Genomic DNA, 21,738 nt, shown 5'->3' with positions numbered 1-21,738 from the left:
TAGGAGGTGGATGGGCTGTGTGTTGGGAATGACCCTGATAGAGGCCTGTTCACAGCTGATGTAGGGAACAGCAGTGGCCGAGAGAGAAGGAATTCTGGGTAATTCTACATGTTAATGTCATCTGTGTCGGCTCATACAGCATCCACAGTGTCCTGCTCTGATGTTTCTGAACACAGATTTAGTCAGAGAATTACGGCGGTGCTCATTACAACCGTTTGTGTTCGGCTACCTGTCAAAGTCAGAAACCATTTACGCGTAAATACAAACAAACAAATCAATTAGAAACTGCTGCTCTCTTGGTTTCCCTGTGATTATAATAAATCATCTAAACATTTCCATAATGCTCAGGCTTAGAGTGGAATTTTAAATAAAAACATCCACAAACAGTCATGTATTCCGCCTTCACACTGTGTCCTGGGTTTCACTTTGTCCTGCACTTGTTGGATGAGAGAACAACTTGCTGGAGTGCATAGCCTCACCCAATCTAGGTTATTTGACTAAAAGTGGGAGGACAGAGGACGAGGCACTTCTGACAGCCAGTATTTATGGAGGTGTCAGAAGGCCGCCATAAATTAGTGACGAAATGATGCCACGATATCTTACTTAGCCAGATACCGTCTACTTAGATTCGACCGGCGGAGACAAGACTTTTCAATGCTTTAATCAAAATAGTCGCAGCTCAGATGACTTTGCTAAACCCTGTGTGGCTAACGACCAACACCGTGTCCCGTAATTGGGGGAAAACAAATTAACCTGAAAACTCCCTGCACTCCATGGCTGAATCATGCTTTATAAGAATTGTGTTTTGCATCGGACTCTCAAAATACAATTGAAAAGGTTATAAATTAAAAAAATAAAATAAATCAGAAAGATTTTTTTTGAAGTCTTTGTAAGAAATTCCTAAATTCCAGATTCATACATTTTTTAACAATTTTAAAAACTTTTTTTCGCTTTCCATTGTTTTTCACACTCATTGCTTAATTTAAACATTACAAAGGGCCAAAACATTTCATGGCGCTCACCTGAACTTCCTGCTTATTATTCCACGTCCTATTTTAATCACGCTTTCATAAAGAAACAATGGTCCAAATAATATAATCAGGTACTTTTAGTAGGGAACAGAGCTAAGAAAGTTAATCAACAGAATCTAATTAAAACAAAATCTAAACAAAAACAAAAAAATGTGTTTTGCTCCTTTGGTGATTATCTAATTTATCAGAATTTAATTTGTTGCTAAACAGGTTGTTAGCACAGTCCAGTGCATGGAGAGTGAAATTTAGTCTCATCAACGTCACCATCAGTCATTTATGATAAATTTCATTGTTCAGCGGCGTAACCCAAATGAAAGCTCACTCATCGGATGATGTACAGCTATTTTTTTTCTATTGCTTTTTTTTCGTCCATTTTGAGATTAATGAAACTAATTGTGTCTGTAATTTGACACATTACAAAGGAAGTAATCACCTTTAAAATAAAAGCGAAAATGAGTTTAATTAATGTGCTTTGTTAATCTGCACTACTGTTCTGCATACATTTTAATTTTCAGATTCGCAAAAAGGAGCAAAGACCATGCAAAAAAAAATTCTTACTTTCTCAGAAATTGTATGAATATATTTAAATATTTACAGCTGCCTATTTTTACAGAATAATTTACATTGAGTCAATAAAGCAGGAGTCACGTGTTAATGCTTTGCTGTTGTAGTGGCACCAGGATTGGACAAACAACATTATGGGGAAAACTGGGGGAGGTTAACTCCACGGTCTCTGAAAGTAATCATTAATTGACAACATTATCAAATGCATTTGTCCTGATATCCATGTGTCCGTTACTTAATTTTGCTCTTACAGTGTCTCATAATGGCATTTTGATGGCTGTGTGTACCGTGTTTGGTAAAACTATTCCTAGGGACGAGCTGCAGCATTCATCATTATGGAAATCATATACCATTAGGAGACATTGAGTGCAAGTGTTTGCTAGAAGTGGGTCAAATGTTAGCCATTGTGAAAATACAGTACATGGAAGTCTCACTCTGTCAAAGGAATTGCCTACGAGCACAGCTGTACATACTCTTATTCACTGGCATGAATAAATCAACCCTCTGCTTCTTTTCTTTTCCACGCCAGTGAGGCACCATTTACATCTTAGTAAAACCTGAAATGCCACAGAGACTTTAGATCATCCACGAGGCTGTGCGACAGAAGCTAAAAGAACCCAGGAGAACATTAGGGAGGAAAAGTGTTGCTCAAAGGCTCATTTCTGGAAACTGCTTTTCCCTTAGAAGGGGAATTATAATTTGGATTCCAATCAGTGGTGCAGAAAAATGTTTGCAACCTCATTACAGCTGAAAAGAGAAAGTCGTGATTTCTCTTCCATTTAAAACACACTTTTTTTTATTTAAGGCACGGGAAATATTTTCCAGGTCTGGTAATCAAACAAAATGATAAATGTATTTTTTATTGCTGTTAAATAAGTTACACAAAGACATGCTCAGGTTTTAAAAAAATAACACTTACAAACCCCATATTATCACATAAATCACACAAATATAGAACCTATTTTATAAGAAATCTTTTCATTCTAGTCATTTCTAAACTGTTCTAAATATAGAATTTAGAGTTAAGTGCTTTTTTTAAATATAATTTATCCCATTAACGGCACAATCTTGGTATTAATTAACATTATTGATTCGTAGTAATTTCCCTCCCACACTCTTACCATCCATCGTTTATCTTAAATTAATTAGACTAAAGAAATTGACACAAGGTGTCAGCAGTTCATCGGGATTATGTGTTCCTGTAAAACTCAAATAAATAATAAAAACAGTTGGACTTTGAGTCTTACCCAAGTTTCCAGTCATCAAATAGGCGTTGTGGAAATCCTTCATGCCCAAACCGACGATGTGGATGAATTCCTCTATGACCTGCATGAGTTCAACTGCTCCTGGATAGATCTAGACCGAACAAAAAAGACATTTTAACATAATATAATAAGTTAACATGTCTTTATTTATACAACCTAGGATACCTGTAATGTTAGATACACACTGATGCAGCAAGTTTAAGAAGTTAAAAATGCATAATATTGTAATGAGAGCTGTAATAAATTCAAAAATAAAAATGATAACAGAATATTATATTGGCTTCTCTTCTTAATATCCCTGCCAAGTCAAAAGTGTTCCCTTGGCTTTAGGTGCTACTCTGAGGACATCAGCACTCATATGAGACTGCAGAGGCAGGGATTCAGCACCATGGACAGCTACGTCCACGACAGGCCAGGTCCAGTCAGCTCTTTCTTCCAAGTCAATAAACTCAGGCCACACTAATCCAATAAGTGACCTTCAAAGACTGAAGCGCTGTCCTGGCTGCCAACTGTGGCCGTGGGTCAGACCTAATAAGAGGATTTGATTTGTGGGACCAACATTTTTTTTCCTGTTGTTGTGATATTAAAAAAAAAAAATCAAGTGTTTTATGCTACAACACGGTCACTGGTGTTAAACATTTTTATGACACTTCTACACTTTTTTTTTTTTACATTTAATTTATATTAGAGCATTAGAGCATATTTTTTTATTTCATGGCTTCACCGTGACACAGGGGTTTTAACCTCGCCTCTGACACTTGCCATATTATTTTTAATTATGCCATTGGATTTTTCCAGCTCAGCTAGTTCTGAGCTGCAGCTTTGCATTAAACTGTAGTACCAACGGGGCTAAGAAGTTAGGCAGCAACTGCATGAAGTCCCATCATGCATCAGTTGTTGGGCTGGCTAATTTCTTTTTTTTCTGTTTAGTGAGTATTTATGTATGCACAACAGCACAAGAACTCTGCATTCATTGTCTGTAAATAGTCCCCCTCCCACACATTGAAGCTGAGAGCTATATTCACTGAACAACTCAGCAGCATTTTGACCTTTCGTTTTCATTTGTATTTGTTCTCTATATGTTTTTGTACTTACACAACTTTTAACAAGCAAATGATCGATTGGGCTAATTCAGATGATTTTAGTAGCACCAGGCAGTTAATAATAACTTGGTTTTGATAGGTAACCAACCCCCAGTGCTGTTCTTCTATCTGTGGTAACAGACTGTGTTCACCTGAGTTCACTGTATCGGCTGCTAATTCCAGCACCAGTGGCGCTAAAAGTTGAGAGCCCTCAACGCAACAGAGTAAAAGAAATAGTGGAGATGGAAAGGCACATCACGTTGCCCCTTCCAGCATGTCTGACGCACAGTGCAGTCATGCTCATTGCTGGTCTCCATGGCAACCAGAAGACATGAAGGCAGCGGAGGGAAATGGCTGCAGTGGAGCTCCTGTAGACAGAGCTCGTCCTCTCCTTGCCATGGTAACAGTGACAGGAGGTGAATATACAGTGATCACTGCACACAGTCGACTCCACAGCAGGTACAACCTCACAGCGAGATGTTTCATCACAGCGTTTTAGGGTGTGGATGATTTTGCACCGACATTCATTAATGCAACAAAAACAGAACCTGAGGTAAAAAAAAAAGTGTCCGATGACATCTCTACGCCAGTGTCCACTTAGCGAAGTGCCAGAAGTGAAGCAGCACTCCTTAGAAAGACACATTAATAACTGTAGAATTAATTACCCGTGTCAAATACCTCTTCTGGGTGCTCCATCATGGAGACAATTTCTCCTTTTTCTATACTTCCTCTCATCTCTTTGTCTATCTGTGACGTATTCTTATAGATGAAACTGCTCATTTAAAGGGTTCCTCTCACCAATTACCTGTCTCTGGGGCCTGACAACCTAAAGCTGCGCTGAGTAAACGCCTAATTACTGCCTGTACAGACAGGAACAGGAAGAACTTCCACTGCTGCCGGTGTTTGTGTTGCTCTAACGTTCAGCCTAATTCTTGAAAAAACAATCTGGCAGGCTGTAGGACTTCTTTCTCAATCACGTTCCAGTGCAGGTGTGATGTAATTGAAGTCAAATTTGTCACGGTGTCAGTCACTGTGACAGTGGAGCAGATGCCCGCTGCAGACTTGCATTCATCACAGATGGTGTGTTTGTCAGAGTTTCATTGTGCTGGATTGCAGGACACAGGTTTAGAGATGATTTAGGAAACTCATCACAAGATGTCCTGATATTTCAGCTGTCACTGTGTCGAGGTGTAAGAAACAAACGGACTGAACTAAATTAAATTCAAACCGACTTATTAACACGTTGAAAGTTAGGCTGATTTGTAAATACGCGGATAAATCAATGTGTTTGCAGGAGAAAATGAATCCTGCAGTGGTACTGCTTGCTCATAAAGTGTGACGACACTGCTGCCACCAAGTGGTAGACTGGAGGACTGGCTTTCTTGTGGTGTTACTAGAGCGAAATGACCTTTCACAATGATATGTGTAAGTGGAAAATTCTATCAGCACCGACCGGCCTTAATCATTGCTTTTCAAATGGAACAACTACAAACAAACTTCAGGAAAATTCCTGAGGTGAACACAGCCCTGAGTGCAGCAACATTAATTATTAACTGTGTGCACTGCGAGGTGCTTACCTTCTGTGCATCTTCCCATTTCTCCTTATTTTCCTCCTCCAAGAGGTTGCTGATGATTTGAAAGAAATTCTGTGGGGATGATAAAAAGAGAGAGAGAAAAACACATAACACACCCACTCACCGGCTCTACATGCAAGATGCAACTAGAGCAATGCACAGGGAGGTGGCATTTGTGGATAATAACCTGACTCTCATGATCACAGACAACCAAGGAATTCTGTGAGGGAATAATGATCCTCCGTCTCCCCCCAGTCAGGACTTAATGGCAAAAAGAGATTTGCCTCTAAAACTGTGATGATAAATAATTAGAGAAAAGGTGGAGTACGCTGTGAACCATGGTGACACACATCAACCACCCAGTGCTAGAGGAGGGCTTCAATCAGGAAAAAAAGGCATGAAAGAGAATGTTTGAACAGCTGTGTGGATTGTCACTTTTTTCAGCTGCAGAAGGCTGCGGTTGCTTGGGGGGTGAGTGTGTGTGTGTGTGTGTGCGTTGGAGGTAAAGGGGGTGAGGGGAGGAAGGTGCATGCCTGCAGTAGTAATAGGACCCCTGTCTGATCTTGAGCCCTGTTATTTCGTCTGGTCTACACCGTGCCTGAGGGAGTGGCTCTCTCTCTTGACACAGGCTATCTTGTTTTCTACTTGAATGCTTATGCTCCCTCTGGTGGTAATGTGCCCACTTTAACACTGCATTAGCGCAGAGACACATGAAGGCGGAAAGCTGGCTGGCTGGCTGGCTGACTGCTCCACTGCCTGCCTGCCCACACACACTCACACACACACACTATAGAACCCTCATCATGGCCAGAGACACGACTCTTTCCTCATCTCACAGGTTTTTTAAGGTGTGAAAATGGCCAGTCACAATCTGGGTCGTCCATCCGTAGAAAACGTTTGGCTTTAATTTCTGCGGCATATTAGCAGCAGTCTTTGCACTTTAGATCTCCTTTAATGTGCATATTGCCAGCAGAAAACTCAGGAAAAGAACATCCCTGACATTTTGTAATCCAAATACCACAGGGATTTCAAAGTGCATATTTAAGAGAGTGGAACATTTTGGAGATTTAATTATCTCTCCATCTTAACCTGTAGAACAAGCAGTGTGCCAATTAAATCCTGAATGAACGGGGACGGAATCCCAGCTTAGACAGTGACGCATTTTTACCATCACTATTCATGATACGACTTCTTGATAGCTGTTTTTTTTTCTTTCTCTTTATATTTAATGTGTAACTGTAAGGGTATATTTACATATTCAGTATAGTGAAAAAAGAACATCTCGTCAGCATATAGCATAACATCATATGGGATTTATAAACTGGCTAAACCTTCAGTATATTAAAATCAAAGCATTAAAACATTCTACTGCCAAACAGAAAGCAGTAGAATATGTATTTTTTTAATTTTGTTTGTCCGATGCGTTTGCCTCTATGCAGGAAAACAAGCAATTAAATAAATGTAATGCAGTCGCCAAGGAAGAAAGGATGCACGGCAGCTGTAGTGGTGAACCATTAACACACATAAAATATTCAGGGTGTTGTTGCAACTCCACAACAAGGTTGCTTTTATGATAGCACTACAATTAATACTTGTATTACATCTAACACACTTACACAAACACACAAACAAGATAATTATAACCCTTAACACTAGGGGCACAAGAACCACAACCATGTGCTAAAAGAGTGTCTTTGAAAATGACGCAGCTCCTGAGACATGATTATCCCTCAGACAATGAAGGTTCAGCTTACGCTGTAATCTTTATCTGTTTGGACAAAATAGAGGATCAGGGCTGCGGTGAACCACACAGACGTGATGAGATAAAGAACGTTACTCTCGTGTTTTTGCTCCTGTGACACATCCACAAAAATGTTTTCACTTCTGTGTCTTGTGTCAAACAAGAGAATAGTCCTATTCTTAATACAAATACAGTGTGACATTTTCATTTCAAGAAAAGTTGAGACACTTTGTCCTTTAAGAACTGAAGCACTAACCCCACCACACTATCACACACAGCACACCGCTCTTTCCCAGTTGGAAGAACTTCCTTTAACCTCCAATTATCAGAGAGAATTGTCACTAAATTAGCCACACATGCTACCACACAACCTGCTAATTGAGAGAGCATCTCTTATGAACCTTTCAGTTCAACTGTGGCTCTGTCCAGACCTTTAAGAGTGGTTTTAACAAAACATTCCCTAAAACATCCTCCCCTGTCCTTTTAGAATATCTGAGAATATACTTGTTTTTTGATAGGGACCATACAGAAACGTTTTTAATGTTGCTAATTTTCAATTCTTGTCCATAGTTGGGCTTTTACGTTACATTTTGAAATGTACTTTTACTATGAAGGTTCTTTGCCCGTGAAATGAAGCTTGTAATAAAATTAAAGTTTTTAATTTCTCAGGCACAAACATTTCTAGAAAAATGTGTCTTTGATGCAAAAAAAACCAAAAAAAAAAAAAACAGAGAATGTTTAATTTGTATATTTGCCAATACTGTAAATGTGTCGTCCACTTACTTGAACATCGTCTGACGATGGCTCGTAGCTGGCTCTCTTGAAGGTCTCTGTCACATTGCGGAGGATCTCCACTGACGAGAGTAGGTCACCGGCGTAGAAGTTTCTCCTCTGGGTAAGGTCCAGCAGATTCTTCGTGACCTGGGACATTCCATCCCCGGCCAACATCCTCTGGCCTTTAGCAAGGTGACCCTGAACCTCCAAAAACAGGAGATGAAAGAACTTGGGACATCGGTGTCCTCAGCAGGGTTTGTCAGACAGAAATCACAAAACTACACAAATGGATTCAACGGGGTGAAAATAAAGAACCTGATTCTCCGAGGATTTAACTCTGACACATGCAGCTGGAAGACAGGCTGAAAGGTATTTTGTCTCAAGGATGTTTCAGTGTCACTCAATATGTATAAGGTTAAGTGATGCAGAAGACAAATATAGTCTGCCAGAAATTTCACAATGAAATTACATTTGTCATCCTCACAGTGGATTTTCATTCCATACATATCTTGTATCTCACAGTGTAGCTGTGCATTAAAAACTAATCGCGATTATTCGAGATTAATCGTGATTAGTCATTTAACAAAATAATAAAAAAAAATTGTTTGACAAAATACTTTTTTCTGTATATGGCTGGACCAAAAAGACAAATAACAGCAGGAAGATGTTTTCATTTCACTTAAATTCCAAATGATTGAATTATTGATTGGAAAAATGTCAAGAAATTTTAACTTAAATTTTCTAGTCATTACTAAGAGGAAGTTAAGCTTCCTCCAAACTCATGCTGGGGGTTGAGGTGGTATTTAAGCCTCAGTTGTGTCGTGAAACAAAAATGTTTTCCTGCAGTGTGTGCAAATAACATGCACATCATCTGTGAATGATGACAAGATGAATGATGGAACTACTATATATACTGTGTGTCATTGTGCCAATGCATTTAAATGTGTAAAAAAAATTTAGTCTGATTATTTTTCACAAATTGATTGATGCATTTACCACCGAAGATAGTGCCAAGCAGAACCTATTAAAAAAGTTTAGACCTCTGTCGGCCAAAAGTGCTGAGTAAGATCAATAAAGTGGTCCACAAACCAGGGAGCAGAAGGTCACTGTCCAAGCTCCACTTTATTACAGACAACCTATCTTATCTTTCACATCACACACTGTCCAGACATCAGAGCTACGTATTACTTCACAGCTGATATCTGTTCCTTGTTATGTGTGTTTTCTGAATGAACACTAAACAGCTCTGTGATTTATGGTGGAAATTCATAAAGCATGGAAATAGAATAACTCTTTTTTGGCTCTTAGGTCACAGTGCAAACTGCTTTCAATCATTGAAAATCCCTCCCATCATTGCCGTACACTTTGCAAAGAGATGGTGGCTCATATTCTTTACCGAGTCAGCCATCAATCCGCACGTCCTGTTTTCTTTATTGTGCTTTCTTTATGTATTGTGATTTATGGGAGCAGATGTTATCCTTGGATGTGGCAAAGAGAAAAAATATATTGTTCTCCAGCATATAAAAGAACAAAAGAACTCGTTGTTTTTGTATTTCTAGATGTGACTGGAAACGCTAGAAATCAAGCGTACAAAACATTTGCCTGTGATCATTCTTCACAAAAATGGCAAAATCAGTGAAGCGATTTGCTCCTGTATTAAAAGTGGTTAATCTTTAGGTACAGCGTGATGCTGAGGCACCGGGGAGGTAATTTATGATGCATTGAAAACAGGGGCTGTGGGAGGAAGCTGACGTTGCACCTACTGATTGCTGCAAGTATCTGAATTCGTTTGTTATGCATCGAGCATAGCTGGGCTGCTCCCAGAAGGCCATACCACGGTTATCCAAAGAGCAGCGTCGACTAGTGGTGCCTGTGGAGGAGAAGGAGACAGTGACAGATTTGGAGAAGAAAAGGTAAAGAAAAAAAGGACGGGAGGCGTAGAGAGAGTAGTGTTGGGTGGTGAGGGATGAGAGAGGATTAGGACCAAAGGATGGCCAAAGGAACGACAGATGGAAGTGGTAGGAAGCAGGGAGACGATGTGGAAAGAACGAGACAAAAAACAGGACAGAAATACATACTATTCACAAGAGACATTTGCTTTTTTTTCCCCACTTCTGTTTCCCTCCACCATTAATTCCTGTTAAATGTTGCACCAGAATTGAGAATCCAGATTATAAATAAAATCACAAAGAATATTCATAACATACATAACAGTCATGGCATGAAAAAGACTGAGGTCTTAATACTGCAATTTTGTGCGTTAAATGCAGTTATTTGTTTTTAAATAATCATGCTGAACACAATTTAATTCATTANNGAACATAATTTAATTTATTATTTAATTTTTTTGTTTGTCATTTGCCTTAAAACTGACATTTTTGTTCAAACCTCACTGGAAGTGGGGCTTCCAGGTTCTAAGCAAGTGGCACTAGGACTATTATTGTGCACCGTTTTAAGTTCCAGTGACTTACTTACGCACTCAGCTATGTGAGCTGCCAGGCATTAACAAAGTGATCCTGAAATAGCAGACCTACCCAATATCAATCCTCATCCCCATACACATCCTACATAGAGGTTCGCCATCACTCATCTTTCTAGCTGTCGACCTGGTGGAGTGCACATCTCGTATCAACCCACCGCTCCAACACACACAGGTGCTTAACATCCTCAGGAAAACTCCCACAGTACAAAACATTTCCCCAGGCATCTGCGTTTCTTATAAACTGCTATGTCTTGTTCTCTCTCTTTCTCCCTCCCTCTCTTTCTCTCTCTCTCCGTCTATCCTTCACTCTAACAAAGGCAGACAGTCAGAGATCAAAACCAAACCTCCTACGCTCACCTTCTCCACAGCTCCTAGTGGGTGATGTGCACTTTTCTTTGGGTGCACACAAAACATCTCTATATGCATGGGATGCCCGAGCAGCTCCGTGAGTCAGCCCAAAGGGCAACAGCAGGGGCCCGCTGCTTCACACTGCACTGAGCGTTCATCTCTCTGCCTTCACATGCGAGGCTGTTTACTTTAGTTACTTGCACACAGCAAACGCTCCTTGTGGACACACATCAACAATAAAGGAAATATATAAATGCATTATATATAAAGTTTATGTTATTGTATTTTTTATTTTATTGTTTATGTTTGGATACAACTAACAGATGAATTCCCTAAAATACAATACAGACAACGTCCACTTTATTATTGTAGAGGACTTAAAATGGACAGAAATGTCCCTTGGGTTTCATCATGCAGGTTGCCATTTTCAAACTTTCCACAAGGCAAATCCCTTCATTGACTTCATTGTTGGAGAAACAATCTTCTAACAAAATATTTACATATTTTTAAATAATATGTCTATTTGATTACTTTTGTTAAATAATAAATAATAATAATAGAATAACAAAACACGCAAAAGTGGAGTCTGTTGTCAAAATTCAAAAGTGGTTCCAGCCGGTGGTGGGAACCAATCTGTGTTGGACCAATGTGCGTCATGCTCTATTGCTGAGCACACCACCAGCAAGGACAAAAATACGAAAACGGAGAACATTTCCCTGCGAAAACAACTGGAGTCCTTAGAGGCAGACGGTAAGAAGTGAAACTCGCAGTTTTTTTGGCTCGATAGCGGTTGCGTTTTATTAAGCTTCTCGTAGCGGAAACCCTCCGTTAACTGGTTTAACGGACGGTGCTGCTAATGCTGACGTTTTGACTTTGAATGTATACAAATGTTTGTAAACATGACCGTGCATGCGTGTTTTTAAACGCATGCGATAATACATACTTTGCTAAATTTTTTTGTGTATAAACAACTATTATAAAAACATCCTCTACTGAAGTACCACAGTACTAGAACTTGCAGAACCAGCTGAATTAGTTGAGAATGCTTGGTGGAGTTTTTGTGCTTATACAGTATTTGTTTATGTATCGTGTAACAAGTGGCCTCATATGTCAACATGCAGTTCTCGAAAGAGAGTTATCTTTGTTCGTCAAGTGAATCTCATTTTTATTGTTATGGTCCAATCTTTTGTGGTCCAGTCAAAATGTATTTTTATCTGTCAGTATTATTTTGGTAAACTCTTTTATGTTATTTAATCAGCTCTTTGTTCATTAAATGGCCTGTAGTGTACTTTCTTATTTTAGTGTGATTCTTTGGGAAGGTGTCTTAATAATAATAATGTGCTCTCAGCAGTGCCAGGAGGAACACATTGCCCAAGGCACAAATCATTTTACTGTGAAATGCATGGACTAGCTCCTTTTTTGTTATTGCCTTCAATTTTTTCCAAGAACATTCAGTTTTCTGGTAGAGATTTGTTGCTGTAGTTTATTAGTGGTATAAAACAAAATCTAATAACACTCTTGCCATAATAGACTGACCATATGCTTTTAGGGGCCGAGGGTATGAATACAAGGGAAAGGAACTGTAAACATTCAAGAAAGAAATTTTGCAATATGTCTTTTTCCTCTTGTTTCATCTTTAACTATTGCTGCTTAAGAATTACTGTGGGTTTGCATACGTCAGACTGTTGGGTTTAAACAAGTCGGAGATGAAAACACAAAGCGTTCATGAGTTATGTCCTTGTATCTCCAGTGATGTATAAATGAAGAGTTGAGTATGAAATGTAGTCAGAGATGTGTTGGATCAAGATGAAGGCTGCTCCTTCATGTGGCATTGGTCTGTCAGTGTTCAGTTTTACAGTGCATTTAACTCTGGTAAACTTTGTCAATTTTGTGGGGGGAAAAAATCCATGCATAGTAGAGGAAGAAACGATCTTCACAAAATATTTACCAAATGCAGCATCACTGCCCGACAATTAGAAATGTTTTTAAAATTCAAAACATGGTTGTTTGCTCAGTCATATTTTAAAATCACAAAAGAAATATTTTTTTGTTATTCAGTGCATAAAAATATTTTAAATTCATTTCAGTAAAAACTTGTTAAATACATTTTAATGAAACTAAGTGATCATTATTTTTCTGATCTGGTTTTACAGTTTTAATCAATATTTGTCTACCCACTCTAAGCAGCTGTTACATGTCTTAAGTTTCTTTGAAATTCATGCAAGTCTGAACGTTTGGTTTGGATTCATATTTCTTATGTCAAAGATCTTGTGATGGTTTCACCTTAATCTAATTATAGGTCAAAGGGTTGAAGGTGTTGTTTTCCTCTAAACTTTCATGATCTGGCCTTTGTGAAACCTGCTGACATTGGAACTGTGATTAATGGCTCTGGAAATATACTTGACCTGACCTGATCTGTTGTCCATCAAGTTTTTTTTTTAATTCAAGGTGAGGACATGTCCTGACAGAGAGGATGTGCTGTATCGGTAAACATTAATGTATTGTAACGTAACCAAACGACCTGGTTAACCTTATATCATAGCCATTTTGTGTAATTAAGCTGACCCCACCTATATCACCACCCATATTCCCCAATGACAAAAAATTCTCTTTTTTTTTTTCACTAAAGCTTTTGTATTCATATGTATTCATTATGTATTATATGTATTCATTTCATTCATTGTTGAGACATAATTATGTCAAATGTAATGAGACATCTTGGACAGGAACATGTTGACATTCCATCAGTATTTTAAATTTACTTAAGTTTAACGTGAAGATTATGTTAAAGAAGAGAGATGTCAAATAATAAAAATGTAAATTTAATAAAAATAGTAAGATTTGATTGCAGTGTGTGCAGGTACTGATTTTTAGGTTTGTCACTGACCAACCTAAAGTCACACGAAGGTTTAAATTCCATTAAAAATTATAGATTATAATATTCTTCTTGTTTAATAAAGTTCCCCACTTTGACCTAGGAGATCAGTCATTTTTTGGGCACCTTCTGCATACTAATACTAGATTTCAGACTTTTTTCTCGTGACCTCAAGAAACTCCTTTGTCTAAATCAAATTCCTAATCACTAAAAGTGTAACATTTTGAACATCATCATACAAAATAGAAGCGACCCCCCCGCAAATGTCTTTAGTGCCAGCTTGAAATAGCTTTGTAGTGCTGAACTGTTATTAGCCATAAAACTAATGTCATGCCAGAAAGCTAATGTCATACTAGTAAATCTTACTCTCCATAATTTTGCCGCAGGTAAGCCATCTGTGAATGGCAGTGTGCTTGCTGCAGCAACTTATTTTCCAGTTGGCTATTTTATGGTTGTGATGGGAGTATCAATTCAGAACACCAGAGCAATCCTAGTTTTAACAAAAGCTTTGTAAGAGTTAACATCCAACATTAAAATCTGGACAATACATGTTTCTCGTGCTGGATTTCTTAATTCAATTGACCCTCTGATTCTCTAACACAAACTGTTTCACAACACAGTGGCTGGTAATTGTGTCACCTGCACTGCTCTCATCTGTTCAGGAGCTGAGTGTTTCTCCTTGTTTGACAACTCCCATCTCCTGCTCTAAAGGTCTTTCTCTGTGCACATGAAAAAGCCTTTGCCTAATTTCTGAAGACAGACTAAAGAGTGCTTTCACAGAATCTGAATTACAGTCGGCAGTTGTTTTCCACACACTACACTAGCCTATTTTCAAATATGGAAAGTGTCTCTTTGAATTTTCACTCTATATATACAAAATCAGTATTGTATAAGTGTATGAGGAGCACTGAAACATTGGAACCTTGTGTTTAATTTAGGGATGGCTCCATCATGTCAGATAACGATCCTGCAACTCTTCTCCAGCATACTGGGGGCGGCCATTGCTGAGTTGATAATGGTGCAAAATTAAGTTGATTATTTTGGCTTCCATAGAGACAGATTAGACAGTAATAGTTGTTTTTTCAATGTTTGATCCTGAAATTTTTACCAATATTGGACCAATGCCGATCAGAGAATTGGATCGAGCTATCGGAGTAATTAATTATGAAAGGAATACATTGCTCACCTGTGGCATTAGGAGGGCATCTATTAAAGGCCAGTTCCCCTGAAGGTGTCCGCCTCCACACCATTGACACTGCATAGTCCTCAGGACAAATCTCATACGGTGCTGAGAAGCAAAGAGTTGCCATGTCAGTGCCAGAGCCTCAGAGCATTTACAACATGATGCAACACTTGCTTCACGTTACATTGGGAATGATGAAAACCATGGCTGCACAGTGTTGGCGAGTGTTAACGTGGAGATGTTATAAAAAGTATCCATATCATGAACCCACTGCGGTGGAAATCAAGGCAAGTAGATGATATCCAACCGTGAGAGACAGACTCTCTAATGATATTTGCATGATGTAGCATGTCTCATCACCACTTTCCTCTTTATCCTAATTTATTCATAAAAATCCATACTTATTCACTCCCCTCCTCTGAATCCACTTATCTTCATCTCCTTTCACCCTGTGCCTTGAATGATCTTGAGTGACGAGCCATGTCCTTCACTCCATGGAGATAATTATAACCCCATTTTCATTTGGCTTCCCCCTGGCCACTCAGATTTAAGACTCATTATCCTTTGGCTTACCTGGGCAACGCTGGTCGCTGCACTTTCGGACTTCCTCTCCGTTGCCATCACACTGGTGTCCAGTCACTGCTGCCCCCTGACACACTCTGACTCGCCTCTGCCATCCACCATCACATGACTTGGAGCAGCCACTCCATGGGCCCCATGGATTCCACTGGCCGTTGGCTAAAACACAATAACTTGCATTTAGAAACAGATGCTTTCAGACAAAGTACATTCAAATTAGCTAATAAATTCACTGAATTTTAAAGATTTTTAAATATCATAAAGGTCTTTTTATTTACAAAAATATATCGTAATGCCCATGATCAATTTTGAATTTATTTTATTACTCTCAACAATCACAGGAAACATAATCGAACACCATCTGATCTGATCTATCACTGCTGGTTATTTGCTCCACTTTTTGTCAATAATAAAACACATTTCTGCTGAAGTTCCAAAAGCAACCATTATGTTTTATGTCCTTCCTATGAACACTGGTAAATTGTGCATTAGACAAAAAAAAAACAGATGTGGCCCCTTCAGCGGTGTAGTAAATCACATGCCCTTGTCTGAAACGGAAAAGATACAATAGCCTCTGAGCAGGAAACACACTGCTCTTATTTGAACCTTTACAGGTGCGAGGCTATTTCATGTCCTACAACTAACCTCTGTCAGCTCTGCCTCTGCCAGAGAAAAGAGGCACCAGAAACCATTGTGTTCTTTTGGGTAAACAGTCCCACGGACCAAAATTCATGCTGAGGCTACTGAGGCATGGCAGCTAGACCTGCTTATGGCTTATGAGTTTAAAAACAACCAGGCGGTACAGGAGTTCAAATACGAGGTTCAAAAATGTAGGATTTCTAATTCAGCAGCAGCTTTTATTTGACTTACTGCCAATATTAACAAAAGTAAACCTTAAAAGCCTGTCTGCCCTTTAACAAGAGCCGTGATGAAAGGAGAAAAAAAAATTGGAATTTTAGCAACAGATGATGAGTTAGTGTACATGAGCTTTACTTTTTTTTTCTTATTGTATTTCCAGACATATTCAAACTGACATTATCCAAGGTCCTTAAATAAATCGCCAACTGTTTGACTCTTGTATGCCAGTATTACAGAAAAGAAATCATGACGCCAAAGTGAAAAGATTATGGTACTGTTCAGAACCAGAGAATAATCAGACAGTTCTGAGCCTGACAGAGAGCATTAAGTGACATTTTAAGCTTCTTATACATGTCTGATGCTGACATACAGTTGGGATGGCCAGCTCTGAGATTTGTGAGAGCAGTTATTATTTCTAACTGGATTTTTACATAGATTGGTCTTGGACCATAAATCCATATAGCACAGATTTCTCTGACTTCAGTGGTTTATTTTTTTAACATTGCAAATCTTGATTTTTTTAAAAGTTCAATCATTAAATCAGATCCCCTTGCAATTGCAATATTTTTACCTGTACAATCAGGATTATGGCACTCTCTGCTTTCTGCCCAGTGACCGCGACATTCAGATCCCCCATGGGCGGCTGCTGAGCACTGCCTGGTCCTCTGCTGAGTGCCATTGGCACAGGTCACTGAGCAATCGCTCCAGGAGCTCCACTCCTGCCACTGTCCATCCACTGGGGCAGCAACCACAACCAACCAAGAAAGTCCCAGGTGGACAAAAAAGAGGGCAGACAGAAATGGTAGAAAATATTCAGATCACTTATTTCTTCCCAGACTCAAACCAATTAAATATTAGGAAGGCAGAAAAACACAATACTGATTTGAACTTTTTTTGTGCTGGTTTTTATTTCCGACTGGCTGAAAGGAAATGGAAATGAGCTGCATTTGGTGTAGAAAAAAGTTTTTATTATTACCAGAGGTTTAAGTAAATATCGATACACTAAAATATTGCAATACTTTGTTTCATGAGACTGTATTGATATTCTACAATTAACAATTAACATGAAAACATTCATGGCCTGGTGTTGCATTTAAACTTCCAACCACTGTTTTATTGTACAGGGACTGCATATATTGCAAGTATTTGAGTAAAAAAAAAAGATTTTTAAATGTTTTTTGCAAATAAGTTTAAATTCTTTAGCAATTACAGGTCCCAATTTGGGAAACCTGATGTTAGGCAGGTAACAGCATTGTGTGTTTTCTATGCTGACGGTATTCTACAATTAAATTGTTTAAAATAACTCAATATAGTGTTGTTCCTATAGTATCATTGTATATTGCAATACATTGTATCGTTGCCCCTGTATCGTGAAATATATTGTATAGCCAGATTATGGCCAATACACACCCCTAATTAACATATAGCGTTAACTGCACAGAATTGTAGGAGCGATTGCTGCCAGACTTACATCATTTTTAACAGTGACTGCAGAAAGCATCTCGGACTGAATGGTTTTAACTGAGTGTAGCACATGGTTTGAAAATCGCAAAACTCTTGTTACTAGGTGAAGACTTATCCTTAATATTCACAAGAAAATGAGAAAACAAATTTCAAGCTTTGCATAATGCATGAAAGCTAAAGTGCTGGCGTACCAAAAGAAATGTCAGAAATGTCTTTATGATCATTTTTGTAATATCATCATCTGCATCGTTCTTGTCTTAAAGCTTTGGCTGCTGTGTTAGAGTTTGTTATTGCTGATGGAGTTTGAAAGAAGACAGATTATACCTGGACACAGGGCTATGTTGCAAAGCTTAGTCTGCGTCTCGGGTCCATCACAGGCCCTGCCTCCGTGCTGGGGAGGGGCACACATCCTAGTCCTAGTGCGATGCCCACGGCCACAAGTGAACGAGCACAGGCTCCACGGTGACCACTCCTCCCACACACCATGTACTGCGGGCACAGAGAAGACGTCAGGCCTAATCAATGCCCGTGTCCCTGCAGTCGCATAAACAGAGCCATAACAAACTGCACTAAGCCCTAAATGAAATAAAATCAATCAAAAATAATTAGGAGCAAAACTAATGTAAGTGAACCTCCTGAGCACAGGGTGCGTGTGGCTTCACAAAGCCTCAGCCGTGAGCATTAGTCACCTCCACTCCGCGAGCGTTCATCAACACACGAGCAATGACAAACACTGAACCACTAATGCTCCCTGTTCAAACGAAGGTAGGAAACATAATAGAAGAGTGTAAATCTCTCTGAACTGTGGCTTCAACACTCACCTGACTTTTTCATGTAGTAACTGAGATACTTTCAACAGTAATACTTCTGGGCAACATTCGTATCAGTATGTTGAACACCTTGTACTACAAATACATACAGTGTTAGATCTCGATCAGAGGCAGGATCAACTCAGACAGCCGAAACCCCGTAGGGAAATTTATCAGGACAAAGACATGTTTCATACACTGTTCATTCCCTCTTAATGATTTGTCTATCTAAACTGGTAAATGCGTTCAACTGGATAAAGCTACTGTAATCTTACTAAAGGTAAATAGTGCACAATACACACGCTACTAAAGCTGCTTATTATTTTCAAAAAGCATGGTATTATTTATTTTAACTGATGTTGGCATTTAATTTATTTATTATTTATACTCTACCAGGGTCAATTCATGTGTTTCTATGTTGCTGTTTGGCTTGGGCTTTTGTCTTTGATCGAATCTGTTGTCAAGCAATTAAAACACCTACATATTTAAGCTTGGAGTTTAAATAATGTTATTATTGAGGTTATTATTATTACAAAAATCACATGACAACATGTGATAATAGCAGGGACAATGATTCTGGGGAAAAGAGATCCCTGTTCAGAGGTTCTTCAAAGGCTTGCCTAAGATGCTGAAGAATAATAACAGGACCTGAGATTCTGTTGTTGAGCAGTTGGCACAATGGATCAGTCCACGGGTCCATCATGAGGAGAGCTACGCTCTGGCCCTGTCTCTAGGTGCTGCTTTGATGCTCTTAGCTAAGTGTATCGTAGTGGCTGAATCATTAACTTTGAAAGTTGGAGTTCAAAGCATCCAGTCACTACAGCTATCAATGATGAAACAGGGTTTTTTTGTGTGTGAGTGTGTGTGCTGTCAGGGGATGGCCATGAGAGGATATATATATATATATACCCTCTCATGTATGTCTCATATATATATATATATATGAGACATACATGAGAGGGTATATATATATATATATATATACCCTCTCATGTATGTCTCATATATATATATATATACCCTCTCATGTATGTCTCATATATATATATATATATACCCTCTCATGTATGTCTCATATATATATATATATACACACACACAGATGATATACAGTATATATGAAATACCATAGGAGCTGAGTTTGCTGCATGTGCAATTTTTAACTTGTTACTTGGATTTTCTAACTTAAAGTAGTACTAAATCGTACTAATACAAAATTGCACTTTTGTCTGTGTTGTTGATGGTGTTTGTGTTTCGCTAAGGGCACTGTTTTGTGGCAGAGTGGGAATTCCCTAGCTTAAAAACAAAACAAAACAAAAAAACACTGCCTGATGGTGGAAATGTGGAAAATGCATTAAGCTCTGTTATGTGTCAGTTATGTTGCAGTTGCAGAAAATACTTTTCTACTTTATAGTGGTCATAAAGATCGATCTGTGAAAAGCTAAAGGTCGACAAAAATGTCCAAGAAAAGTCAAAAAACAAATTAACATTAAATTAATCCCATCATTTGTAAAGACTAGGCCTCAGAATGATGGTTGTCATTGTGTGTCAGGTTGTAAAATAAGCCCAGCAGGTTGCAGTGATGTGCCTTAATGTCTAATGTTGTTTGTTTGTAAATACTAGGATATATTTTCTGGATTTTCAACTATTTAATTTCATGATAATAGAAAATAATTGCTTTATTAATTATTTATTGTAAACAAGAAGAATATTAAAAAAATAAAAAGCAGAATTGGAGATGTCACCTAAATTGAGTCTCTCATTACAATGGTACACTCACAGTCAGTTAGTGTAAAACAAGCTTAAAAAAAAACAGCATTAAAGCAGCTTCTGTATCCACGTGTGCTAATTAGTTTAGGAAGGGCTCACAGTCTGTGCATTTGAACTATTTTCATGTGTGGTAAACAAGGCTCATCCATCATTCCTGCACAGCTCAGCTTCTGTACTTTTAGAAACTTGATACTTTTCATCAACATACAGAATAAGGGAAAGAAATTGCAAACACTAAACCAGTACACATTCAAAAACATTTTTGGCTATAACCTAACACTTATTGGATGTTTTTATTATTATTTTTAAATATATTGACATAGATGATAAAGTGCACTGAAAGTGCTCGTGGAGCTGAACTCAAAGTCTGTATTTCTGAAAGTTTAGCCATCTGTGGTGCTGGTTGGCTTGTGATGAAGTGCTGCTCATTTGAAAATGCATTTCCGCAAAACATACTCCCTCTTGTATTCTCTCCAGTTTTGTGTTATGAACGAGCAGAGCAACAACTTGCTATGTCTATAAAATCTGGATATTTCAGCCTGCTTGATCTGCAGTATGTGTTATCTATCGGAAAGAAGATTGATCAGTCTTCCTTTCAGTATATTAGATATAGACTTTTTTGTGGCACTGTGCCAGTTGGGAGATTTTTGTTGCAGTTTTCTACCGTAACTACATGTGGTTTATGCTATATCAGCTCTCGGAGCAATGGTTTAATAAAGGTAAGTGACCAGAAACATGGTGGTATTCCAGTTATTATAGACTGTGTAATTTACCATCACTGCAGGGCTCTGTAGATTTAATATGGTCCAACTAAAAACCTATGAAACAACGTCATAAAGTAGGAAAAGTCACATTTCAGATATTAAAAAAGCTTTTAATGTTATTTCTTCTATTTCAGAATTAATTGAGGGAATTTCCAGGTTTTTTTGTAGATTGATTCATTTTTCATTCATTTTCTTTATTTTATACGATAAAATTTCATGCATATAAAAATATTTTATGTATAAAAAAATATTGTGTATACACAAGGGGTTGATCACTGTAGACTGTTCTTTTCTGGTTTATAACCCTGGAACCGTCTGTGCTTACTCTAAATGACCACAGAGGAATCAATAATAGGCCGAAACTCAGACAGATATTTTAAACTCTACCGTCTCCTCCTAGCCTTACTCACATGAATATGTCTGTGTCCACAATTTCAAAAAAGGACAATTGAACTAAAAGGACACACTCCTATTATTGGATGTATTAAAACAAAAGTGCTGTCTGCAGTTACCACACAGACTGCCGTGTATCTGTCTCCCATGGCCTCGTGAACTGAAGAAGAAAGGCCCAACAT

The 21,738-nt window shown here is 38.4% G+C and overlaps 1 protein-coding gene and 1 long non-coding RNA gene across 2 annotated transcripts in view; one reads left to right on the top strand and one right to left on the bottom strand.

Moving 5' to 3' along the window:
- adgrb3 (adhesion G protein-coupled receptor B3) overlaps positions 1-21,738 on the bottom strand; it is a 104,356-nt gene that overhangs the window by 32,853 nt on the left and 49,765 nt on the right. Inside the window, exons 5-12 of the mRNA XM_008321818.3 lie at positions 18,145-18,309; positions 16,928-17,092; positions 15,493-15,657; positions 14,923-15,024; positions 9,795-9,901; positions 8,041-8,235; positions 5,520-5,588; positions 2,843-2,951 (exon numbers count right to left, since the gene is read on the bottom strand). Of these exons, the coding sequence (XP_008320040.1) occupies positions 2,843-2,951; positions 5,520-5,588; positions 8,041-8,235; positions 9,795-9,901; positions 14,923-15,024; positions 15,493-15,657; positions 16,928-17,092; positions 18,145-18,309 (1,077 nt within the window). The remainder of the gene's footprint in view (positions 1-2,842; positions 2,952-5,519; positions 5,589-8,040; positions 8,236-9,794; positions 9,902-14,922; positions 15,025-15,492; positions 15,658-16,927; positions 17,093-18,144; positions 18,310-21,738) is intronic.
- Positions 11,463-21,738, top strand: part of LOC112487883 (uncharacterized) — an 89,107-nt gene continuing 78,831 nt past the window's right edge. Inside the window, exon 1 of the long non-coding RNA XR_003051386.1 lies at positions 11,463-11,611. This is a non-coding gene — a long non-coding RNA (uncharacterized LOC112487883). The remainder of the gene's footprint in view (positions 11,612-21,738) is intronic.

Source organism: Cynoglossus semilaevis, chromosome 12 (assembly GCF_000523025.1).
Source record: "Cynoglossus semilaevis isolate Cse_v1.0 chromosome 12, Cse_v1.0, whole genome shotgun sequence".
Lineage (NCBI taxonomy): Eukaryota > Metazoa > Chordata > Actinopteri > Pleuronectiformes > Cynoglossidae > Cynoglossus > Cynoglossus semilaevis.
Note: the sequence above shows the minus strand (reverse complement) of the source record. Positions and strands in the feature narration are given on the sequence as shown.